We start from the raw sequence: 27,500 nt of genomic DNA on the forward strand, positions 1-27,500 counted from the left end.
CACACACACACGCACACACACACACACACACACACACACACACACACACACACACACACACTTTTTTGTGAAAAGTGGGGACATCCTATAGGCATAATGGTTTTTCTACTGTCCAGACCGTATATTCTATTGTCCTACACCAACCCTACCCCTAAACCTACCCCTCACAGGAGACTTTCTGCATTTTTAGATTTTCAAAAAAACTCATTCTTAATTATTTATAAGCCTTTTGAATTACGGGGACACTGAAAATTTCCTCATAAATCACCTTCTCGTTGTAATACCTGTGTCATACCCATGTTATTATACAAATTTGTGTCCTCATAAACCACATAAACATGCATACACACACACACACACACACACACACACACACACACAGCCTACATATGCATACATATATTTGTTGTTGTAGCTTAAACTGGTGCCTTATTTACACCCACAGCCTAAAAATGCAAATATCAGGTTGGCATCTTTATTGGGCAAGTTGTCTTCTTTTTTTTTTTTTTTTTTTTTTTTTTTTAAAGCTAAAATCAGAAACAGAGAAACACTGCTGATGATAATATATACATATGTATTTCATGAACGCATTTCAGTCATGAAAGAACTGAATTTGGAGTGCATATACAATCCATTAATTTCAATTTTCTGGACAAAACAATGATTTAATACATTTGTTACCGTTTACATTTGTGCTGCTTTATGAATTGTTTTATTACTGTTAAACAGTTTTCCTGAAAAGCCATTAAATGTGCTTATTTATTATTAGACTATTCATGTTTCATAGTATTTGTTGTATTGTCTATATGCTGCTTTTAATATAAACATGTTCAGTTTCATTACTGTAGTGACAAATGAATGAAAAGCACCGAAGATCATGTGAAACATGTGAATAATGCCACAGCAGGGAAAAAATATTTGAAAAATGAGCCTCAAAAAATGAGCTTCGTTTTCTAGCAAAATAATCATTTGCAGAAGTCTCCTTGTGAGAAAGAAATGGAGAGACTTTATGCACATCATATGAATGTTGCTGTCACTTATTGTAACAATGAGAATAGTAGTTGTCTCTTATTAGCATGTTCAAAAGCTGAATATTTTGATCATTCAAGCAGAGCAAAGCCTAATGGTTTCAAACCGTTTCTTCATCTACTTGTGTTGAACAATGAAGTGTAAATATAACACAGAAGATAGAAGAACAATAAATTCTAGATTATGGCTAACTTGCTGACATTTTTACTATATAATATTAAATTAACATCGGAGATTAAATAACCAGCTTTACGAGGCTACTGTGACACTGCACTGCTTTACTAATTCAGTTTGTTTTCAAATGTTTCACAGAAACCTACCTTTTCTCCTGCTGCATAAAATTAGTCAAGACGTACAAAGACATACGCCACAAAGGATTTCTTCAAATTGTGCAGGAACAGACATTTGTGAATTATGTATTAACAGTCATAACACAGAATGACTGGGACATTGAAAAACATGCAATCTGACTTAGTTTTTCTGTGTTTTGTTTCATTTTGTAATTGCTTTGTCCCTTTGTCCAGCAAAAACTCACCACATAATTGCTTCTGGCTCCTCATGATTATTGTTTTTATGCCCCGACATCAGCATTTGTTCTGATTTAAATCTACATTTGTGAAAAGCTAAATCAGGCTTTGTAATAATTACAGCAATCAGGACCATTCAGACTACAGTCAGAGAGGGAAAAACAGCACAAACCTGCCAGAAAGACAACAAAAACTGTGAACACTGGGAGGCAGTGTTATTCTTTTGCATGAACCCTTTTAACCCTCGCTTGGGTGCAACAACAGTAAATGTGAACTTGCAAATATGAAAAGATGCTTGCCAGCAAATTTTGATACAAATGAAAATGTTGGAAACAGAAGCAATCAAATACAAATAGGCCTAACAAATATCAAACCTTTTAGACTCACTCCACATAATGTACAACATGGAGATATACTTAAAGTACATCAAAACTCATATTTTATTTTATGTATAGCAATACAATTTACATATTAAATAACACTATAATAGAATGCTTTAATATAGCTTTTAACAAAAGAAGAAAAAAAAAACAAGAAGAAAATTCCTCTGTGTTATTCCAGATTAGAAAAAGTGGATAGGATGGTGACACCCACCTGCTTTGAAACGTATTCTTTGATTTACAAGATCTATTGCACTTCTGGACAATGAAACAGATTTTATTTTGATTCAAAGGGGAAAAGAAAAACAAAAAGACATACCACAATCACTGCCTTAGTTTATGATTGTTGTGTGTTTGGAATGTAATGTTAGCCACCTTCTGAAGGATTTGGGGACATATTGAGTTAACCACCAACGAGAACTAAACACAAAACTAAAAACAAACAAACACAATTGATTTATATGAAAATATAAAGTTTGCAACTATTTACCAGGATACAAAGCTTTTAGAGACTGATGGGTTAATGAAGCGACAAAAGATATGTACATTTCCTAACATGATAATGTAAATATGTTTGCAAATGCTCGAGCAAAATAAAAGGAAAAAAGGGACACCACAGGACACAAATGTTAGAAAAGCTTTAGAAATGCAACTTGTCAGCTCTAATTATCTTATGCGATGCACAAGCAAAGTCAGAATATTACCCCAAATGTTGGAGAGATGTGACTTAATTTTCCTTCTTAGGAGAAACAAGACATGAACTGAATAAACACCTTCAGTGTGTGTCTTCTCCATCTCAACAGCATGACATTGTCAGTCTTTCTAAAGAATTTCAAAAGTTAAACAACATTTTCAACAGCTTTCTTCTTCACATCAAAAGAAATCAGTAATAGTGTACATTCTCATTCGTTTTTACTATAATTGCAACAGAAAAAACAACCAAAAATAAGGGTGACCTGTCAGACAAACAAATGTTTAGTGAAGCATCTTGGTCAAAAATAAAACAAACAAACACTCGGAATGCAACAAAAAAACAAAAACGCAAAGCAAACCATAAAAAAACCAACCAAACAAAAAAACGCCAAGCAAAACAAAAACGCAAAGCAAAACATAAAAAAACCAAACAAACAAAAAAGCGCCAAGCAAAACAAAAATGCAAAGCAAAACATAAAAAAAACAAACAAACAAAAAAACACAAAGCAAAACAAAAACGCAAAGCAAAACATAAAAAAACAAACAAACAAAAAAACACAAAGCAAAACAAAAACGCAAAGCAAAACATAAAAAAACCAAACAAACAAAAAAGCGCCAAGCAAAACAAAAATGCAAAGCAAAACATAAAAAAACAAACAAACAAAAAAACACAAAGCAAAACAAAAACGCAAAGCAAAACATAAAAAAACCAAACAAACAAAAAAGCGCCAAGCAAAACAAAAATGCAAAGCAAAACATAAAAAACCAAACAAACAAAAAAACACAAAGCAAAACATAAGAAAACCAAACAAACAAAAAACCGCCAAGCAAAACAAAAACGCAAAGCAAAACAAAACAAAAACATTGACATTTTCAACACTGTTTTTCCAGTCACTACCAAAAACATTCTTCTTAAAACTGCTTTACCAAATAGTAAAAGAAAACGTTTTCACGTTTCATGACTGAAATGAACGACAGTTGTAGTCTTTGGTAAAAATTTATGAATCACGGGTCCCCAGTTTTTGAAGCGGTAAGACTGATTCTAATGTTTTGTTAGCAAGGCCTTTGTGCTGTATGGCATGAGACAACCGTTTATGAAATTACAGTAACTGTATTTCCTAGCAGTGTCTGAGAATCACAAGAAATGAGAGACATTAAAAGAGGTCAGTTTAGTGAAGAAATGCTTGGGCTGAGTCTACAAGTTTCTAGTAAAACCAGTCAATACCAAACACAACACACACCTATATCACACACATACACACACACACACACTTGCCGAGGTGAAATGAGACTGTACAGAAGGCATCGAGAGACTTGTATACATTATTCTCAAAGTTATGGGACGCTTATGTCAGTGAACTATTAAAAAAACCCAGGACGAAGTAGAGCAGTATAAAATTACAAAATGAAGTGGGCAAATAACAGAATTAACTCCTACACTATGAGTCGCGTGATGTCATTACACGTTCAGTTGCACTCAAGTGACAAAAGTAGCAGCTTGCAGCATAAAGCAATGGCGAAATCAAACCAGCAGGGGGTGCTAGAGAAGTCATGGGCTCTGCGGATCCTTCAACCGAAAGCAGAGACTGTGACGGCTGCTCGAAGAGACAGTTAACATTTACAAAAGCACAAGTTATCATGATATACGATATATATTAAAAGCAGAATATGAATCATACAAAAGTTCACAGTAGCTGTTTTAATACCACCTTTTGAAAGTAAATATGGGTTTAACTAGAAGCATAATGAGTAAATATACTATTTGGGGTGCGCGAAATGATCAAAAGCGAACAAAAATCAAAACTAACATACTCCATATTGTTCATATGGTCTTTCATCGGTGAATCTGACGTTTTGTGGTGGGTCTTCGCAAGTTGGACATGGGAATAATCTCTTTTTCCAGCATCTGAGGTGTGCGTGGAAACCGTTTTTCGTTTGTGGCGGATATCTCTAAAGCTTCGGAGAGCAGCTTTATTATGGGATGTCAAAATAAGGGCTTGACAGCGAGAATTCAAGTGAGTGAGAGAGACTGACTGTGGTCTAGATGGTGGAGTAGGCAGTAACACTGATGTTTTCATAGTGCAAACTAGACAGAACTGGTTTTGTTTGTCGTGAACTCAAAAACGTCGGTGCAAATGTTCAGTAGGATAACATTAAGACAAAAAATGGCGAAAAAATAAATATCAAAAACTTTTTATCAGTGTAAAAAAGTAATCAGGTTATTCTTTTAACCAAGAGTTCTGGCAAAAAAGGCCTCAGAAAAAGTCTGTCTTAGTCCTTGAAGTTTTACAAAGTTAGATTAAGTGCCTCTTCGTGCCTGTTCAGGGGGGCTTTAGACGAGGGACTCCATGCTTTCAGCCGGGTCCGATTCATCAGACATGGCCACGCTGCCGTTTCTGTCCAGGGACATGGGGCTGGATCCGTTCTCTTTAGTGCTTATCAGGCTGAGCATAGCTTTGTAAAGGTACTGGTACTGTTCCTGAAACACGGAGGCAAACATGAAAACATGACTTCAGAAAGGGGCACAGAAAAACTGTGTTTAGAAAAGGTACAACCAAGACAAACAAGCATGTGAATGATGCCTGCTATGCAAAACTCGCTGCCACAATGCTCCAATTCTGCTGTGTAGATATGACCCTAGTGCCTCCTTCCAACTCCAGGCCAGTATGTGGCAGAAATTCGGCTTTTATCATGGTGTGTAAAAATGTCAGAAGCAGCAGGAGAACATTTCTGTCACCTACTGGAGAGGAGTGTGAAGTGATGAACGGCTCACAAGGGATCACAGTTTAACTTAAAACTGATTCAATAATATCGATCCTTGCACTTAAAATGCAGAAGAAAATAGACAGTAAGGCCACATTTGATTAATTTGTTCCCTCTTTTCGGGAAAAGTATGGCGGTATTGTACTAATTTGTTCTAAACTGGGAACAAATTGTGCTGTGGGTATGAACTCGTGGCTGTGTTTTATTAACTAGTTGCCATGTTTTAGTTGAATCGGAGCCACACTGTACTAATTTGTTCTAATTCAGTGTCTCGTGTGTGAACTTATTGCCACTATTTACTATTTTTTCCAGATAATGTTCACATTGTACTGATTTGTTCTAATTCGCGAACAAATTAAGTCATGGGAACAAATTTGTGGCCACATTTTATTAATTTGTTCACTCGTTTTAACTAAATCGTGGCCAAATTGTACTAATTCATTCTAATTTGGGATTGTTGGTGTCCTGACATTTTATCCTACCCGTCAGATTGTCCTACCAGGGTTTACTGCGCATGCGCACATCAATATTGCGTCCTTTTTCTCATGCTGAACAACAATATTTAATGTATCTGCATTACTGTAAGAGTAGGTTTAGGGTTGGGGTAGGTGTAGACTTTAATAAAACACATTCTAATCTGTTGGTTTTCTGTAGCTGTATCCCTTCTAGCTACAACCGCGAATATAACATAATTACTGTATTTGCATTACTGTAAGGGTAGTTTTAGGGTTGAGGTAGGTGTAGACATTAATAAAACAATTTTACAGGTAGCATTTTTCATTGTCGAATTGTACTACCCACTGTTTTAATGGGAGGTAGCAAAATCTGACAGGGTAGCACAAACCGACAGAACAGTTGGAACAAATTGGTGGCCATACACTCTTAAAAATAAAGGTGCTTCAAAAGGTTCTTCAAGCGATGCCATAGAAGAACCATTTTTGGTTCCACAAAGAACCATTCAGTCAAAGGTTCTTTAAAGAACCATCTCTTTCTTATCTTTTTATAACCTGAAGAACATTCTTTCGCCACAAAGAAGCTTTTGTGAAACAGAAAGGTTCTTCAGATGTTAAAGGTTCTTTATGGAACCATTTAGACAAAAAGGTTCTTCTATGGCATCGTGAAGCACCTTTATTTTTAAGAGTGTATTTGATTAATTTGTTCCCTCATTTCAGTTAGATTGCGACCATAGACCGTGGCCATATTGAACTCATTTCTAATTCAGGTACAAATTAAGTAGTTGTGGAAAGATAGTTTCTTTTCCTTTTTTGCTTGCTGATCATTTCCATTTTGGTAAGAACATATGCCATATTATCCCTTAAAGTGAGTGACAATGTACTGCCAAATTCACCCAGACATGTTCTGTAGAAGAAATAGTCATTTAAGGTTTAAAGGTGAGTAGATGAATTATATCTGATGTGAACTAAACCTATAAATATGACCTGTATAAACCTATAGATCTCAGTATAAACACTTACAATGTCGGTAAAGACTCCTGGTCTCATGAGGTTGATCATCTTGGCCACTTGGTAGACCCCCACAGCTCCTTCACTCTCCAGCTGCTGTGACAGTGTGGTGAGAGCACATAACATCCCAGCAGACACTGCACCAAACCTGTCCACATAAATATATGCATATGATCATTTATATATAGTATATCAACTCATTTGACCTCTTGTAATGTGTCGTGTCAGATTGAGAGATTATTCAATCTGAGTTTTTCATCTACTCTTTCCTTTTCTTTTCCAAAAAATCATGCACAATAAGACAAATAGGAACAGTAATGTGCATGAAAAAGAAAAAATATACTGTATATATATATTACAATACTCCAAATTACAAAGTTCTGGTTTCATTTCACATGTATAGATTACTATATGTGACGTTTCTATTTCTACAGATTTCTTTTTATTGATCATCTGGTACAGTCCTTCCGTCTCATTTTTATCTTGTGTTTTTGCTTCTCTCTCTGACAGTAGTGCAACTTTTCCCACCATAAACTCCATATTTAATTCTATAAGAATATAATTCATTACCATTTCTATTGCTTGACACCCTAAGGTGCTGTGATCCAATTAGTCCTAACGAGTATTCCTTAATATCAACTGACATCACTTTGCAACAAAACGACCAACAATGGCCCCTTCATGCTTATTCATTATGTTAACGAGGCCTGCATGCCTCACCTGATAAACATGGCGGATTAATTTAGCTTTTGAAAATATGTAATGTTAATATGGTATCACCCCTAAGAGCTGTCTTAATTGGCATCGTCTTCATTACAGCTCCAGATATGCCAGTCTGTCGAATGCTTCTCCTGCAGAAGCTGTTGACAGAAGCAAAGATCTGCCTCTCCTGTGGAGCTATTTCTGCGCTCACCGTCTCCCTGGTGTTTGCCAGGGAGCTAATTCTGTCTAGAAGGAATCTCAACTCTTTGTAGTCTAAAATGGAACGTCTTTTGTTGCCACTGTGAAAACTGAGATTGAATTGAATCCTCCAATGATTCACTAGAATGAGCTGAACATAAAGGATGGCCAAAAAAGCTGATGAGTCAAGAGGGAGTGTTTGAGAACCTATAAGGCTGAATTTGGCTCAGTTTGCATACTTTCATTAGAGACAAAAAGTATGTATTGGCAAAGTATTCACGCCTCAAGTCACAAAACATGAAAACATGTTGTATTGTTCCAGTTCTGACGTGCTACATACTAAATCAGATGCTTGATATATGCAATTGAACAAGTGTTTCTATATAAACCAGAGGCGGTTTTCACTAAATGCTGAGAATCAACAGGCTTTCTAAGCCAAAATTGTACATTTTTAATAAAAGGTCATTACTCACTCATCATGCACTATAGTGGGTCCATCTCTGGTCATGGCCTCTTCTTTAATGACATTGATGAGCTCAAAGGTGCTGCTAATGGGAGCATCAGGGTTTGGCCATTTTGGGCACTGAAAATGACGAACTTCTAAAACATAATCATCCTAAAAAGTAAAAGAAACAAGAGATAGATTTTTTTTCTATAGTTAAAAAAATATATAAATATCATTACATTACTATAATATTATTATATTATATAAACTTTTATATAAACTACATATAAAACTATTTATGTATATACTGTGCTGTACAAAAATTTAGGGCCAGTAAGATTGTTTTTAGCACTTTTATTCAGCAACAATGCATTGAATTGGCAGCAAAGACATTTATAATGTTACAAAGTATTTCTATTCAAATGAATGCTGTGTTTAACTTTCCATTCATTAAAGAATCCTGAAAAAAATGTATCACGGTTTTCACAAAAATATTAAATATTAAAATGAACAATAATAATTTCTGAAGGATCATGTGATTTTAAATTCTAATAACAGTTCACAATTATAATACTGTATTTACCGTACTGTTCAGCTGTTTTTTATGTAATAAACAGTCTTGGTGAGCATAAGAGACTCTTTTAAAAACACAAAAAAATCTTACCAACACTTTTGAACGTTACCCAAACTTTTGAAAAGTATTGTATAAATATATTATATATAATATCATCTCTTTCTTGCTTCCTTTTATTTGATCCTTTCGCTCTATATAATTATATTTATAAAATAATATTTATAATAAATATTGTATATTTGAGTACAATATCTTTAAAAATTATATAAGATAATATTAAATGAAATGTATATAATTAATTGTATATCATATCTTGTTTAACTCCAAAAGTTTACACTCCAAAATACAGACATTTGTGGCCTCAGGGAATATTATAAATGATATAATAATATATGCAACCATATTCGATGAAATACATATAAATAATTATATATTATATACAGTTTGAATCTAAATCTTTCCCTCCAAAGACACAGACCTGTGTGGCCTCCAGGATGAAGTCATGAATGATGATTTGCTCCTCATTGGAGAGGCAGAGTCTGTCTTTACTGATAAGGGTGACTGTAAATGCCTCACAGTTCATGGCTTCCTCTCGACTCGGCCAATACACAAACTCATCCTCCGCCTGCGGCAACAAACGTGAGTGAGCATCAACGCTGACTAATTAAAGACTTTTAGAAAGACCGGTGCTCTTACAACCGATTCCCATAGTTCCCTGCCCACAATAACAAGATATCGGCTGACCTTGAGGAGCACAGCCTATAACATTAACTTGAGTTTCCCTCCTTACACTCTTAAAAATAAAGGTGCTTCAAAAGGTTCTTCAAGTGATGCCATAGAAGAACCATTTTTGGTTCCACAAAGAACCATTCAGTCAAAGGTTCTTTAAAGAAGCATCTCTTTCTTACCTTTTTGTAATCTAAAGAGAAACCTTCTTTCACCACAAAGAAGCTTTTGTGAAACAGAAAGGTTCTTCAGATGTTCGAGGTTCTTTATGGAACCATTTAGACAAAAAGGTTCTTCTATGGCATCGTGAAGCACCTTTATTTTTAAGAGTGTAGAGGCAGCACATCACTCAAGACAACCAGGAACTTTGCAGATGGTCTTGAATACCCACCAGGCCCTGGTTGTCTGGTAACATGACGATGATTTGAGCGTTATGGTCCCAGATCATCCTCCAGAAATCTTTAGTGGTGTGAGGCAAGGGATGCTGGGTAATGATGAACTCATTGCTCCGGTAGTAGCCCTAGTAGTCGCACGGAAACGTTCAATAAACAAAAGGAGCAATCAGTTATTCTTGGCTTTCGGTATACAACAGGTAGCATATCAATTTACCTTTCATTTATAGTTAGTTAATTCCAGTTACTTAAATAATATCCTTAGTAGAAGTTAAAAAGGCAAAATGACAATGTGAAGTTGACTGTTTCTCGTTGACCTGCCATCTTTGAACCATAAATAAAACCCTTTATGTGTACTATTTTGTGCACATAAAAAACCAACATTACAGCAAATGTTCACTCTTATGACCATAAAACCGAAGTTTTCCCCAGAACTATGTGTGCTAAAGTAGTTGTAGTGGGGGTGTTGGGTACTCACCATTATATAAGATGCATTAATGTAATCAGTGCCTTTCATCCCAGGCAATGGTGCGAGACCAACACGTGCTCTTTCCGCTGAGAGGGACAAAAACAGCCAATCAGGATGCAGAATAAGAGAGCAGGTCAGTGATGTGATTTCATTAGCTCAAACAAGCTGCAAGCACAATTTTGAAAGCTGTGTTGCAGTTTGGATACTAGAATGTCAGGCAAGAAGAATTGTCAAAGAAATCCAAGGTATTTGAAAAAGATAAAAAAAATGAGTGACCACATTACATCAGTATGCCACAGTAAACCATAATTACTCAACAAATATACAATAAAAAAATCAGATGTGCTATTTTATTTCAATTAGGTTATGTTACTCACATGGGACAACAGAAGAGTTGCGGTTCTTCTCCTTGTTGCATTCTTTCTGAGCACTGAAGCACTCCACAAATCTTGCATTGCACTGAGTCACCAACTGAACATAAATAGAACTAATTACTTTTTCTTTATTTCAAAGTAGCATGAAACATCACATGAGACAACTTCAACATTTCGAATTTAACAGCAAGAAAATGTGTCTCATTGCAGTCTACTAAACTGCAGTCAGAATGTCAGGGCTCAACAAAACAAAACACAAAGCAAAACAAAACAAAGCAAAGCAAAGCAAAGCAAAGCAAAGCAAAGCAAAGCAAAGCAAAGCAAAACAAAACAAAACAAAAAACTAAACAAAGCAAAGCAAAGCAAAGCATAGCAAAGCAAAACAAAACAAAACAACAAAACAAAGCATAGCAAAGCAAAACAAAACAAAACAACAAAACAAAGCAAAGCAAAGCAAAACAAAACAAAACAAAACAAAACAAAGCAAAGCAAAGCAAAGCAAAGCAAAGCAAAGCAAAGCAAAACAAAACAAAACAACAAAACAAAGCAAAGCAAAGCAAAGCAAAACAAAACAAAACAAAAAAACAAAACAAAGCAAAGCAAAGCAAAACTAAAAAAACAAAACAAAGAACAACCAATTGACGTTTATATATAAAAGTCATTAAGTACTACAAATGCAACCTGGAAATTTAAGAGGAAGGAAATATGTCCTGCAGTTGTAGCCTACCAAATAAAATGTAATGTTGATTTACATTCAGGTGTTGAATCCGAACCAAAAGGAACCATAAAATGTGAGAATTTCAGGCTCAATAAAATATTTTATAAACTCGTGATACTCAAGCAAGCCACATATCACACATTTTACCCGCACAGAACCTGTCAAGCTTCGGTTGTAAGTCACAGTGTCCTAACCGGGTATAAAATGATAAAGCAACAAGCGATAAAAGTGAGCCAATTTGTGGTGCAAAATTCTTCTCCACATAAAAATTCTCTTCTGATATGCAGAGAATGTGTCATGCATTGCAATAAGTGCTGACAGACAAACTGCTTGTCCAAATGACTTTGCAGAAGGAAAGAGATAGTCCCCACCTTGAACTGCTTTTCCAGTCGTGTTTTGCCCCCTGGGCCCGGCGTCAGGATGTTGTTGACGTAACTGTGCAGCTGACTGGAGGGCACCTCTGTTTCCTTCCCAAGAATGGCTTCCATCAAGGCATCGTGGATGAAGATATACTGCTCCTAAACACACAGAGACAGACAAACAGAAAGGTAAAGAGACATCCTAGATGACCCCAATAAACAGGACAGATTTAGACTGGGGGCTCACCTCCGTTTGGACCAGGTAGTTTCTCTGAGTTCGTATATGTTTGAGGAAACCCAGCACATTGACTGAACCTTTATCCTTCAGCTGCTGCAGCATGCTGTCAATCACAATGTAAGTTCCTGTCCTGCCCACGCCAGCACTGAAGAAGACACATTATTAACATATAAAACAGTTTGTTTATTGCTCTCCTTAGCCATCCAATCAGCCAGTTTAAGTGTGTGTGTGTGTGTTTTACCTGCAGTGTACAAGCATGGGGCCCATCTCTGGAGTCTGTGCGGCAGAGGACTTCCTGACGAAGGTGAGCACGGGTAACGTGTATTCAGGGACGCCCATATCCGGCCACTGAGTGTAGTGATACTGCAGAACTGTTCTTTCACTCTGACGGCCCTTAGTGTTACCCTTCTGACCCTGCAAACACACACACACACACACACACACACACACACAAACAGATGAAAGTTTTACAACTACGTATGACCCTTCGACATAAAAGAACAAAGAACAACATAGACTGTTTTATAAATTAAGCCAGAACAAGACCCGACACAAAACAGCAAAGCTAAACAACAAAGCGAAAACGAAATGAAACAAAACAAAACAAAACAAAAAACATAAAACACAAAACACAAAACACAAAACACAAAACACAAAACACAAAACAAAACAAAAAACTACAGGGACTGGCTTTCTTAACCCTGGCTTCATTCTAAATGGACAATGCATTGCATATTTACTGAGCCGTAATATATTTGCATTATTTAACCGGCTATGTATTATTATTTTTTACTAGTGATAATAGTCCACAAGTCACTTTGAAGACTTTTGTTTTACTATATTTGAGGATATTTTCAGAAACCCTGGCCCTGACAAGTAGAGCGAAACAAGGATGTTTTGTTTTTTTTCTGAAAAAAGTACACACTGATATATGCAATTGTATCTCATGGTAAAGAAACACAAAAACACATGATCAATCCCCTTATCTTCACATAACCCTCACTTTGCATTTAAACTCGCAGCAAAGATGTGTGATAATGCTGTACAGAAGCATGTCAGCTTTCTATTTTATTTATTTATTTTATTTTACCAAACATTAATTTTTCATTGCTGTAAAAAAGTGGCACCTAAACTGATATCTAAGTGGCTGCTATAAAAAAGTCCCTTATTTCTTTGCTGCCAGTGGCCTTGGTGTGGCTCTATGTATTATGAAAGAGATTTACGGAGAGAGCCGATCACTCTCACTGATGCTGTGAAGGCCAGGACCTTGCATAAGCTCCTTAAAGATTTTTCCTCTGGCCAAACCCTCCACAATCCTTCTCACAGGTGAAGGAAAGCAGGTCAAATCATGTGCAATTACTGTCTGGATCATTCCGTGAACGATGTGCCTTTTCCAGTTTGATGAGGTGTGTAATAAATGCTTATAAAACAGTCTATCTGAATTAAAAACAAACAATGTGTATGTGTTAATAAATGGCATTGTGTCATCTCAAGATAAATGTATTTTAATATCTGTTGAGAACTCAGAAACACCTCATGAAGGTAAAACAAACCAACAGGATTGACAGCGCAATCCAACATACATTTAACAAACAACTTGTGTTCAAACTCGTGAAACTGTAAAGTGCTTCTTATATAGTGAATTGTGTGCTGATATTTCTGCAAAGGATCTTGTTTACCATACAAAAGCAGAGTAGCAGGGTTTTTCAGATCTACTCGATTGACAAATATAACAAAACATAAGATAAGTGAAGGGATTTAATAATACAGTGTCAACTAATACCTACATATACTAAAATCTGAAAACATACAGAAAAACGGTGAACATGCTAGTTTTTATTTCCATATACTTCATTTTTATTCAATTATGTATTTGTTAATATAGCAAGGAGAGGATCAAAAAAATACAAAGCTAATGATTAAAAAAAAATAATAAATCAGTTAACTCCATTTCTGTTAATGTTTCGAAAAATGTCTAAATTAAATAAAAGCTGGCTTAAGCTATTCATCGCTAAAGTCATTTCTAATACATAACAAGTATATATTTTATTGTGTGCTTTTTCATTTAAGCTGGTTAGTTGTTTGGTTGGCATTGTACCACCATGTCAGCTTTCTTGGCTATTTAACAAGTTGAAACCATATAAAAGAGCAACTTTAAATAACATCTATATCATGTTTTCAAAGTTTGCGTTCGATAAACACTCGAAAATGGATTGTTTGCAGAGTGATATTTTCTAAGAAAACTTAAACCAGCACAATTTAATAAAAAATGACTTTTTTCCCCATTAGGGATCATTTTATACAGTTTGTTGTTGGTACATCCATCCCATTCATTTTGCCATTTGTTGATGATTTTGGCTTAATTCAGCAGCAGTAGAGGAGGAGGAGTCTAAGGGGAGAAATAAAAAAGGTGTTTACCTTCCTTACTTTGGTGTTTCTGATAGTGAAGATGCGGAGTGTGTAGCACGCCATTACTTTGGTTCTCTTCAGAGTCACCACAATATTACCGTATTCCTCACTATTCTCTGTCGGCCAGTACTGGTCGCATTTTCTCTGTGAGACGCACACAGAAAGTGAACAAAAGAGGCCATATAAAACAAATGATTATTTTATGATTCTGAAACTGTAATGGTTGTGACATTATAACTCACTCTGCCTTTCTCCACCAGGTTAGTGATCATGACTATAATGCAGGTGTTTTGTTCCCACACCATCCGCCAGAAGTCCTCGAATGTGGACTTGAGGGGACCCTGAGCTGCAATGTAGGCCTTGGGTTTATTGTAGCCCTGTAGAGGAGAAAGATCGAGAAATGAAATCACACTCAGTCAAGTCATTATGTATATGGAAGCCTCACATCAGTGTGTTCTGCACACATCACTCACATCCACATAGTTGGCATTGATGTAGTCACTGTGTTTAGAGTCTTTTCCTGCCAGAGGCCTGAGCTTCACTCGACTGTGGTCATCTGAAGGAAAAAACAAACAAATAAGAGATTCATGTTTGATGTCTGACCTACAGTTGGATACAAAAGTCCGAGACCACAGTGACAATCTAGAACTCCGAACTAAAGTAAAAAGGCTAATATAAAGATTTTGAAACAATATGGAAACATCCTGACAGAATATTGCCTTCACTGAAATGCAAGATGCTCTTTGTAAAAAAAATTTTCAAGTCATGTTAGATAACAAGATCATCAGGTTTTGAACAAACTCAAGTGCTGCTGTAAAATGAAAGCAACAAACCGAATTCTGTAAATTTACACTAAAAAGTAATATTGTGAAATATTATTAAGTATTATTCAAAATACTTGTTTCATGTTTAAAAATGTAATTCATTCCTGTGCTGATTTTTTACATTTGTTAAATATCTTTATATTCCTGCCGAATTGTCACATGAACCTTTAGAAATCATTCGAATATGTTGATTTGCAGCTCAAGAAACATTTTTTAATATAATAAATGATGACACCAGTTGTGCTTCTATAATGGATTCTTTGATGAATAGAAAGTTCAAAAGAACAGCATTTGAATTCGAAATCTTCTGTAACATTAATAATGCCTCTACTGTCACTTTTAATCAATTGAATGCATCCTTAATGAATAAAAGGATGAATTTCGTCCAAACAAAAAAGTATTAACTTTAGAACAATAGTGTACGTAAATTGAACATGAACAGAAAATTGAACAAGAACAGAAAATTGAACATGAACAGAATTGAAATTGATATGCTGATAATATAATTAGTATTTAAAGGGGTCATATGATGCAATTTCAAGTTTTAAAATGCTAAATTACAAAAACAGAAGCATTTTCGCAAGTGGTCTCAGACTTTTGGATCTCTGTGCCTTTTATAAAGAGAGACTCACAGGCTATGATGTTGATGTATCTGTTTTTGTGCTTGTTGTCAGGGTGATTGGAGTGTTCTGATGTGATCTTCATATCTGCTGTGCAGCGCTGCACTTCCTATAACACACACACACACACACACACACAGATGAGACATTGTGAATTTCATTTTCATTCTGTATCAATAAAAAAAACTCATTTGCATACAGATAATAAATACAGAAAATAAAGACACTTTTTTGTATTAATACTGTTTTGCTTAATTGTAATTTAGTTTAATATTTTCTTATCTAATACAATGATATTCATACATTTTACATGTGACACAGTTTTATAGACAACTGCTGTGCATTAACATGAACACTGTTTTTAGTTTGCATATAAGCATGCACAGCAGGTTCAGCAAAGCTAACATCCTGAGGCTGTTAACAGATCGCTCAATAAACACACGAGCACTTGACACACTCTATTAACACCATGCAACAAAAATGTTGAGATGTTTAAGTGATGTACCGGAACATAAGGATTGGCTGTGTGTGCATTAGTTGGTTGTGTGTTTGCACTGCATTTGAAGAGTGTGTGGACAAGCTTGTTTAAAACCACAAGACATTTGAAAATCTGCCAGGGGCTGTTTTCAGTAAGTCTCTCATCCCCACACACGCACCTGTATGCTACCAGCACCTGAACTAACCTCACTCGCATTCTGAGAAGACTGAAGAGCTGATACTTCACAGAACATCACAGGGTAAGTCAACATTTATGGGAGGACAGTCCACGACTGTCAATTCTATTCATGTGTGACCTGTGATATCGTATTTGATGCTGGTCATATTACATGAACACTTGTGAAGGGTTTTTCATGAAAAACCAATTTAGTGACCCATTTGATTTTCTTGCGTTAAGAAAACAAGTCGCACTGGGAATTGATTGGATGATGAAAAGTGTGCTTTTTATGTGAATGCAACTTCGCAGTTGATTGTGAAAAGGGGGACAACAATGAAATGAATTCATATTAAGAAACCAAGATGATGAGCAGGGCAAGCATCATAACTAAAGAGAACATGACGTTAACCAAGAAGCTTTTGTTTACTGACCAAACGGAGAGAAGCCTGTTCCTGTAAAACTCTACAGTTCAGTGCTAAGAGTGAATGTAATGTTATCTTGTATATACATTTATATTCAATTTTTGCTGCCTATATTTAAAATGTCATATAGATTGTGTTAAAACCATTGTTATTTGGAATAATTTAATTTAGCGTCTGGTGCTGAAGAGAAGTAAAATCTGGGTTATTGTGATACAGCGATATAGACATTCTCTAAGAAATTCTTAAGATATTAATGGACAAATTAAATCTCACATATTCATTTAAACCTACATATAATGGTTGATCATGTGCTCTGCTTTTAAATTTTTTTTTATTAAACAATAGACAAAAACGACATGGTTTGTTTAGTATTGATTTCTGACGTCCATCCATTCATCTTCCATACCGCTTAATATTTTTATAATCTATTTGGACTCTCTTTCTGACGGCACACTTTCTTTACTGCAGAGGACCCACTGGTGAGCAAGTGATGCAATGCTACATTTCTCTAAATTTTCAGCAAATGTTAATTTTGGGGTCAAGTACTCCTTTAAAAAAGTCTTATAAGAAAAAAAAGTAAATGAGCCTGTTCTCCGCTACTCTTCTCAGACTCTGATCTGTCTTGCTCTCTGGTATTCTCCATTCACTCTTCTCTCATTTTCAGCTGAATGCCAAACTTCCCCAAGTGTCCTCTTCTTTTTTTCCCTTTGAGTCGCTTTTCTTCCCCCCCTACAAAACTCCTACCTGGGGCGTACATAATCCCTGTGCCTGTCCAGGCCTAGCCAATACCCCTCCTCTTCTCCCTGGCTCCCATGATCGCTGCCACCCCAGCCACTGCTTTTTTCGGCCCAGGCTGCACAAAGCCACTTGTCAGGGGCCTGGTGGGTTCCGTCCAAAAGGGGTTTGGCTTGGTTGTCTTCCCTTTTTTCTGTGCTAAAGTAGTGGAGGTGAGAGGGAAGAGCTAGGAACTACAGAGGAATCCATTGAGGAGAAGCAGCACCAGAAACCCCCTTTGCAACCACTTCCCAATGTCCATCAAGACACACACACTTTTAGAGGCACTTCCCTGCGTCAATCAAGCAACCATGGAACAAAGAGGCCAAGGGAGGCCCTCAGAGGAACCTTAGTGACCCCCACACCTCCCCTTTCATGCAATAAAATGGAAATTAATTATTAAAAATCATACAATGTGATTTTCTGGATTTTTTTTTTGATTCAGTCTCTCACAGTTGAGGTGTACCTACGATGAAAATTACAGATCTCTCCATTCTTTGTAAGTGGGATAACACTTCAGCAGTGTATCAAATACTTATTTGCCCCACTGTATATATATATATATATATGTATATACACACACACACACACACACGCACACGCACACGCACACACACACACATATATATATATACATACATACATACATACATATATATATATGTGACCCTAGACCACAAAAGCAGTCTTAAGTCGCTGGGGTATATTTGTAGCAATAGCCAAAAATACATACATTGTATGGGTCAAAATTATTGATTTTGTTTAATGCCAAAAATCATTAGTACATTAAGTAAAGATCCTGTTCCATAAAGATATTTTATGTTTTAATTTTGTAAATTTCCTACTGTAAATATGTCAAAACTTAATTTTTGATTAGTAATATGCATTGCTAAGAACTTCATTTGAACAACTTTAAAGATGATTTTCTCAATATTTAGATTTTTTTGCTCCCTCAGATTCCAGATTTTCAAATAGTTGTATCTCGGCCAAATATTGTCCTATCCTAACAAACCATACATCAATTGAGAGCTTATTAATTCAACTTTGATATGGTGTATAAATCTCAATTAAAAGAAATTGACCCTTATGACTGGTTTTGTGGTCCAGGGTCATATATATATATATAGAAAGAAATGTAAGACTGTCCCAAGCGAATTGACCAGAAATGAGCAGCTGGCTATTAGTAATGAATAAGTATTTATGAATTTTTATGAAGGATTTTTTTTTTACATACCATAACATGCGGTCACATATTAATTTAATTTGAGAGAAAATGAGTCTTTGAGTGGTTTTCATTTTCATTGTTTTTATTTTCAAGATTTTTTAAATGTTATTTATTTGTAACAAGATGCTTCATGTTGTTGCATTTATCAACAATGGCTTGAAAAACAATCTGAACAAAAAACAAATTGGAATTAGCAGGGCCACAGATTTACGTAATATCAGTACAATTTATGCATAAAATACAATAAAGAAGAGATTTTACAAATACAAAAATGTAAATAATTTCTGTGGTATTTTTGCTCCATAAAATCTCAGATTTTGACCTTTGTTCATTTTTTTGGAGGGCAATAAATAAATAAGCTAGCTAGCTGGTAAAATCTAAATAAAGTTCAATAAAAGGAGGTAAAAGTTAATATTGTTTTGTGGTCCCTCCTTTCCGCTTGATAACAGCTCGAGAATCGGAGAAAAAAAAATGGTGTAATGTTGGCACAGCCAAAGGTCTGGAACATTTCTGAATCCTGATCCACAGAGGACACATAAAACCCAGCATGTGTGTGCGTGCACATGCAGCTCTGATCTGCAGGTGATCATCAGGGGCTGAACATCTCAGATCATTCACTGACATTCACCTGGGCCACTGACAGCACAAGCAGACGCTGTGGCCCAAGACTCAATAGATAACTAATTACTAGTCATCCTCGTACAAACTGTGGTCACATTAGTCTGACAGAATGTTGTTGTGGTTTTCTGGCTTCTGCGCCGCACTAACACTCACACATCAGAGAGAGTCCCAAAAAACTCGGTGTGAAAAAAGATGCCAATGTTCAGATGGCCTAATTCATTTTCACTCATGCTGAGTTCAACTGGCTTGTCCTGTACGGCCACCTGCCAGAAATAACAAACATCCACGGAGGGATCCCGGCCCAGCTGTTCCCAGACAGACACCAGAACCTGTCAACAGAACCACTGCAGCGAGGCCGGGGGAGCCACATGAGACGGGACCTGTGTTTACAAAAGTCTGAGGGAGTTCGCCGAGAGGGAAGAATTATAGAGACGGGATACGTCTGTGAAGTGTGTGTGTGAAGATCTTACCTCAAACCCTTCTGAGAAGCCGTGTTGGTTGTTGGAGTAGAGTTCTGATACATGCTTGATGAACAGTTTAACAGGGATGGCCTCCATATCATCTGAAACGGGGGGAAAAAAAACTTTTGTTGTCTTATAGTGAGAAAACCATACAACCGGAAATATCACAGAGAAGAGCACTGTAGACCCTCATTGACTGCATGTCATGGATAGTAAGCCTCTTAAAAATATTCAGTATGTTGACTTTCAAATATTTCGATCTTTAATTTTGGATTAAAAAATCTTATAATTAAATGCAGTTATTACTATAATTAATATTACTGTTTGTAATTATTTCACCATTGATTAAACATTCAAAACTGCACCTTACGTCAGCAAAAGTATTTGGAAGTGTTTCCAGTGCTGGTACAGTGATCCATCTTAACAGTAGCCACTGTGCTTTGATTGGTTGACCAGCTGATTAGATAATCAACAGTTCAGTGTGTCGACTGTGACGAGTCTAAGAGGATGAACGAAGGATCAAGGTTCAACTTCAGTCATGGTGAACAAAAAGACTGGCCAGATTCACACTCTCCAACTGACAGACACACAATAAGCTGCAACACAAAACACAAAACACACACACACACACGTCCATAGCGCTATAAAATTAGGTTTTTTAAAATCAAGACAGAAATAAGCATGTGCTCGTCTTATTTAATTTGGGTATAACAAACTAACAACTAAAATATAGAATTATAATGAACATATAATTAAAATGTAATAAGTATAATTTCTAAAAGTGGTTACTAATTACTAATTATTTCTTCAATCATTTATTAATTTTATTACTGTAATATAATATAATATTTTGCTGCATTTATTTAATAAAAAATACTGTAAAAACAATAATAATGTGAAATATTATTAGAATTATTAAAATAACTGACTTCTATTTTTATTTATTTTTAAAATGTAATTTATTCCTGCGATCATTACTCCAGTCTTCAGTGTCACGTGATCCTTCAGAAATAATTCTAATATGCTGATGGTGCTCAGGAAACATTTCTTATTACTATCTTAACTTGATCTTATCTTAACTATCTTTAATATTTTTATTTTTTTTTGTGTGTGGAAAATGTAATGCATTTCTTCCAGGATTCTTTTATGAAAGTTCAAAAGAACAGCATTTATTTGAAATATACATCTTTTGTAACATTATAAATATTTCTACTGTCACTTTTTATCAATTTAACACATCCAAAATAAAAGTATTCATTTCTACAAAAAAAAAAACATTTTTTGAAGAAAAGGCGATCCGCGCACCTTCTCTCTTTATCCTAAAATGCCTAAAACTGAATACAGCTAACAAACCCATGGATGCCAGAAACTAACTGGGAAATTCAGCCAGAAATTGAAGGCCCTATTTAGCAGGAAAGCATCCATGGTTGAAAGGACAGTGAACTCAAAGCGCCATATGAGCCGGAGCCAGCAAAGAGAGAGGCTGCTGCCCACACTAAATGGATCTTTGCAAATACCGAGGCCAGCCCTCGCCAAGCTGGAACACAGATGCCCAAATTGGATTGAGGGCACCGTGCCACCATTATTGTGAGCCGTGCCACAGTGTAACAATGAGAATTGGTTCCAATGAAGTACTTATGGGAAAGCCTGAGCGAATCAATGGCTCTTGTTGCATTAAGATCTGGGTTCCACTACACTGACTAACCCGGACCTGACACCTTCAGACCCTGAAAATCACACACTGTCCACTTCTGTTCCACTACGCTCTCCGCTAATGATTTTTCCCAAACACAAATAAAGGCAATGAGCTAAAGTGAGAAACAGGCCAGTCAGACGAAGCCATTTTCTTGGCTCCAACCTTAATGGCTAATGTGTATGTGTGTAAAAGTGTGTGTGCACATGCAGACGGTCCAGATAAACAGCACTTGTCTTCTCTGATAACCGTGAAGACCCTAAACAAACTTGACAAGACCACGTTTCCTCAAACAGCTACTGTGTCTATATTCAACAAACTCTTCGGTGTAGCGCACACTCATCAAATCCAGTTTACAGTAAACATGACATGGCCAGCCATTCCAGAAAATCATCTTATTAAAAACACAGGAACACCATTCCAAAAAAGCACTGGTTGTTAGGTCTTTGCTTGAGTGTTCTGAGTGGCTGCTGTGGCATTTCTAGGGTGTCGTGAGTAGTTGCAGGTTGTTGTGAGGACATTTCTATGTAGATGCCAGGGCACTGGTAGCCCGGTAGTTGTTCAGGTGATTTGGGTGATGGTTAGGACGTTGTTAGGATGTTTACAGGGTGTTGCTAGCCAGGTAGTTGCTTGGGTGTTAGGACAATGTTAGGTGGTTTCCAGGGTGTTGCTAGTCAGATAGTTGCCTGGTTGTCATGGGTGGTTGTTAGGATATTGTTAGGTGGTTGCCAGGGCATTGCTAGAATGTTGCTAAGTGGTTGTGCTAGGGGGTCGTGGGTAGTTGCAGGTCGTTGCAGGTCATTGCAGGATATTTCTAGGTGTTTGGGGGGGTTGCTAGCCAGGTAGTTGCTTGGGTATTAGGACACTGTTAGGTGGTTTCCAGGGTGTTGCTAGTCAGATAGTTGCCTGGTTGTCGTGGGTGGTTGTTAGGATATTGTTAGGTGGTTGCCAGGGCATTGCTAGAATGTTGCTAAGTGGTTGTGCTAGGGGGTCGTGGGTAGTTGCAGGTCGTTGCAGGATATTTCTAGGTGTTTGCTAGCCAGGCAGTTGCTTGGGTGTTGTTGGGGTGTTGTGGATGGTTGCTAGGTCTCTGCTTTGTGGTTGCTAGGATGTTGTGGGAAGTTGCAGGTGGTTGTCAGGACACTGATATATGGCTTCCAGGATGTTGCTAGCCAGGTAGTTTCTTAGATATTGTTTGTGGTTGTCAGGGCATTGCTAGGTTATTGCTAGGGCATTAACAGAGTGTTGTGGTTGGTTGCCAAAGTACTAATGTGGTATTGAGGATGTGGTTGCTGGAGTGTTCAAAATGGTTTGCAAGGATATTGTTGTGTATTTGCTTGGGCATTGCTAGAGTGCTGTGGGTAGCTGCTGGTGTTTGTCAGGGCATTAATAGGGTGTTGTGGGGGGGCCAACAAGGTTTTATGGGGTGTTGTGGATGACTTGTTTGGAAGTTGCTGGAATAATATGAGTAGTTGCTAGGGTGTAGTGGGTGGTAGGCAGGACATTACTAGGTTGTTTCTAGAGCTTTGCTAGCAAACTAGTTGCTCAGATGTTGACGGTGTGTGCTAGGTGGTTTCTGGGGTGTTGTTGGTGGTTATTATTAGGCTTGAAGATGGAGTGGAATGCTGAAAAAGAAGTTCACCCTGGCCTTTTGCAAGCACCACACACACACACAAAATAAAAAAAAAATTATGAAATCAATCAAAAGGTGGCGCTACACCCTGTGCGTCGTGCTTGTGAACACAGCTGTTTTTCAGAAGCTGAAAACTTGATTGGAGCCTCTTCATGTCAAAATCAATGCAGCAATGGATTTTTAGATTCTACACTAATTGCACAGAGTAACAGTCTATAGAGCGCACAGAGTTAGTCAATTCCACACAAACACATGCTGAGACGACAGCCACAGCTCTGTTCAGTCTTGGCACTGTTAAAAACCTTATGTAATCCAACTATTTACCCATAATTCAAGGTAAGCAAGAAAGACATGCATATAATGTTTTGTATCACTTTATCGACACTTGATCATATCAAAGCACCTGTTATCTATGACTTCTTCCACACCTGACACTGGATCAGAGTGGAGTGTGTCTTTAGGTCAAATGGAAGTGTTTCACTAATCTGAAATCTGTTAGAAAATGCCAACCTGGGATGGGGATGACCGGGATGCTCTCATTGGGCACCACTCTGGGCGAATTACTGTCCTCGACGTAGAAATGAGCCGTTTGGAAACACCTCCTGCGGAAGAGCGACAAAGAGAGACAGTCAAGTGACGTAATAACCGTTCAGCACTGCTTTAAAGTTTCCATGAGGTATGGTTTAGGTAAAAATCCCCACCAGAGTAAACACACATGCCGTTGGGTACATATGACTCCATTCAAAGAGCAAATCAAACACTCCAAACAGAGATTACAGCCTTACACTTCAAACACTCTGTAGAGCATCAATACACTTGAAAAAAAAGGAAAAATGTGTTTACAAACCTGTATGATTTTCTTCTGTGTAATACATATAAAGCAAACTGTCCAAACCGTTCTCTTTTATTCATACTTTAATGGGGCCTTTGTCCATTTTTGCCATTCCCTAGTCCTCATCCTCTTTTGTAGAGAAAGAACAACTTGAACATTCTGCTGAACTTCTCCTTTTGAGTTCCACATAAGAAAGTATAAGTGAATGATAAGAGTGTTTTAATTTTTAGATGAACTATTCCTCATATTTAGATACACATATTTAAAGTCACAGTTATTGTTTTTAAACACAGATATTGATTTATTAAATTAATTATAAATACTACAGACTAACCCAAACTCTACATGTGAATAAACCATATAACATTTTTAGAAAAATCTAAATTATAATTAAGTTTTTATTTAAAATTATAATTATTAATATAAGTAATACTTTTAATAATCATTTCACATTTATCAATTCTTCAATAATTATTATTTTCATAATTGTTTTTTACTCCTGTAATCCACGTGGAACATTTTCTACCTGTGTATTTTCTAACGAAAAGGTCTATCAGCAGTCTGTATGAAGTCCATTTAAAACACAACACATCAAATTACAAGGTAAACAAACTCCTTCAAAGAAACCCAGACTGTCAGGATGAATTATTGACTGTTGTTTCCAGTTTGAGAGCTGTAAACTGGTTTTACCTCTTTCTTTCACTTTGCAAGAGAAGCGATAAGCAGGTAAGAAACTAAATCCATATCCAGTAAAAAGAAACAAACAGAAAGAGAAAGACAGCAAGAGATTAAAAGGTTGTTCTAAAGTTACAAAAACTCGAAGTTTTGGATGTCAACCAAATAAGCCAGTGGGAGTCTTGTCTGTCCTACCTGTACTTGATGCACAGCAGAGAACATAAGCTGTTCATCCCTGCAAAGAACGAGGGATTTTAGGAGAGGTGAGTGACTGTAGGCTCTGCATGCTGCTGCTGAGCAAACAGAGCAGTGAGCGAGCAATGAGAGAGAGAGCGAGAGAGAGAGAGAGGGGGGGTGGAGAGAGGGCTGGTCCTGATGTATTACATGGACAGGGCTTTACACAAGTGCTAGAGCTGCTTGGGTCAGACATGAACAGTTCACTGATCCCAGATCAGTCCATAACTGATCTGATAAACCACAGACACCTGCTGCCTTTCCCTCTGGACACACACACACACACACACACACACACACACACACACAGGTTTGTTTTTATGGTTTACGGGGACTCTCCATAGGCGTAATGGTTTTTATACTGTACAAACCGTATTTTCTATTGTCCTACACCAACCCTACCCCTAAACCTACCCCTCACAGGAGACTTTCTGCATTTTTAGATTTTCAAAAAAACTCATTCTGAATTATTTATAAGCCTTTTGAATTACGGGGACACCCCGTAATTTTTAACTCCTCTTTCTGTCCAAGAGAATGAAGAATGCCAAAAAAACATACAGAAACAAACTGTCAAAATAGAGTAAGCAAGTATTAAAGTTGGACTAAATTTCTGTAATTGACTTGAATTTGTCAATTTGTGAAATTCTGGTGCTCAAACTACAAAAAAAAACAAAAACACATTACGCACTATAGTTAAAGTCTTCTGAAGCCTGTGTGATGCAGTACTATTTTAGTTTATTTATTATTATTTATTTATTTACTATTAATATCTAATTACTATTTAGGTTTAATTTTCTTTTATTTCAGTTTTAGTTGTTTTATTTTATTTTTTAAATTTCCAGTTAATAATTTTAGTCTTCTGAAGCCTGTCAGTTGCAGTACTATTTTTGTATTATTTATTTATTTATTTACTATTAATATCTAATTACTATTTAGGTTTAATTTTCTTTTATTTCAGTTTTAGTTGTTTTATTTTATTTTTTTAAGTTCCAGTTAATCATTTTAGTCCTCAACTTAAGCTTATTTCAGTTAGTTGACAACATTTCTAATGGCCATTTAGTTTTTCATCTGATATTTATATTTGATTTCAGCTTTGAAGTCAATTAACACAAATGTTTTTAATCATTTTAGTCAATGATAATTTTAAATTTCCAGTTAATAATTTTAGTCTTCTGAAGCCTGTGTGATGCAGTACTATTTTAGTTTATTTATTATTATTTATTTATTTACTATTAATATCTAATTACTGTTTAGGTTTAATTTTCTTTTATTTCAGTTTTAGTTGTTTTATTTTATTTTTTTAAGTTCCAGTTAATCATTTTAGTGCTCAACTTAAGCTTATTTCAGTTAGTTGACAACATTTCTAATGGCCATTTAGTTTTTCATCTGATATTTATATTTGATTTCAGCTTTGAAGTCAATTAACACAAATGTTTTTAATAATTTTAGTCAATGATAATAAACCTGGTATGATGAACAGAGCAATATTTGATATATTTACAGGAAATCCTACCCTTTGTTGTAGATATCAAATCTCTTGCTATTTAAATGCTATTTAAATTTAGCGTGTTGCGACTGGTTACATTTGAATATGAAAACATGAATGAGATTTGAATGGCATTAGGGAAGAATTTGACAGAATAACAGCCTGCTCCTCACAGAAACCTATTGTATGGCTTCACAAGACTTACGGATTTTATTTATGGAACTTTATGATGCTTTTAGCCCTTTTTGGAGCTTGACATCCCTGGTCCCTGCAGGCACTGTGAAACTACATGCTCAACAGGTCAGATCTGTAGGACAAAAGCAGAGCCAGCGCGGTCAGGAAATGCTTTAGGCAATTATCAAACAGATAATTATCACTCAACTTTAACCAGTCCAACTGGACATTGTGCCAGAGGCTTTTATTCAGCTTCAAATGAACAACTGCATTGTTTAACACAATACATTTGTATCATTCAATAGATCTGAAGAGAATGCATAAAAAGTTTCAGTATGGTATGTATACATACTGTAGGCAGCTACAATCAGGAGGTTTCATCACATGACCACATAAATGACTGATTCGGAAAGCTCTACAAACTCTAGGCAGCAACTCCACGTAGGCTCACAAGTAAAAGTGCACGGGAAACTCAACACACATTTGATTTCAAAGGAGTCTGACATAAGCTTGTTGCTAAAGCATCAACACAACTCATACAAAACTACAGAGCACACATATTGTTTTTTAGTTCCTTTGTAATTAACAACATTCTGGCAGTGAATAATAAGTATATCATGAACATATTTATCTTAAATTATTTTTTCTTAACCCATCAGCAAATAGTTTGTTCTTGTTTTACACATAAAAACAATTTAGTGACAAAACAAGC

At 36.2% G+C, this 27,500-nt stretch overlaps 1 protein-coding gene across 1 annotated transcript in view; it reads right to left on the reverse strand.

The window, feature by feature from the left end:
• Positions 1 to 3,475: 3,475 nt before the first annotated feature.
• Positions 3,476 to 27,500, reverse strand: part of ptprga (protein tyrosine phosphatase receptor type Ga) — a 297,193-nt gene continuing 273,168 nt past the window's right edge. Inside the window, exons 14-29 of the mRNA XM_016231834.1 lie at positions 23,898 to 23,989; positions 20,071 to 20,162; positions 15,916 to 16,012; positions 14,933 to 15,015; positions 14,702 to 14,836; positions 14,469 to 14,603; positions 12,292 to 12,464; positions 12,060 to 12,195; positions 11,825 to 11,971; positions 10,739 to 10,832; positions 10,371 to 10,447; positions 9,892 to 10,020; positions 9,253 to 9,399; positions 8,229 to 8,371; positions 6,868 to 7,003; positions 3,476 to 5,108 (exon numbers count right to left, since the gene is read on the reverse strand). Of these exons, the coding sequence (XP_016087320.1) occupies positions 4,962 to 5,108; positions 6,868 to 7,003; positions 8,229 to 8,371; positions 9,253 to 9,399; positions 9,892 to 10,020; positions 10,371 to 10,447; positions 10,739 to 10,832; positions 11,825 to 11,971; positions 12,060 to 12,195; positions 12,292 to 12,464; positions 14,469 to 14,603; positions 14,702 to 14,836; positions 14,933 to 15,015; positions 15,916 to 16,012; positions 20,071 to 20,162; positions 23,898 to 23,989 (1,963 nt within the window). The 3' untranslated portion in view covers positions 3,476 to 4,961. The remainder of the gene's footprint in view (positions 5,109 to 6,867; positions 7,004 to 8,228; positions 8,372 to 9,252; positions 9,400 to 9,891; positions 10,021 to 10,370; positions 10,448 to 10,738; positions 10,833 to 11,824; positions 11,972 to 12,059; positions 12,196 to 12,291; positions 12,465 to 14,468; positions 14,604 to 14,701; positions 14,837 to 14,932; positions 15,016 to 15,915; positions 16,013 to 20,070; positions 20,163 to 23,897; positions 23,990 to 27,500) is intronic.

Source organism: Sinocyclocheilus grahami, unplaced genomic scaffold, assembly GCF_001515645.1.
Source record: "Sinocyclocheilus grahami isolate Dianchi unplaced genomic scaffold, SAMN03320097.WGS_v1.1 scaffold400.1, whole genome shotgun sequence".
NCBI lineage: Eukaryota > Metazoa > Chordata > Actinopteri > Cypriniformes > Cyprinidae > Sinocyclocheilus > Sinocyclocheilus grahami.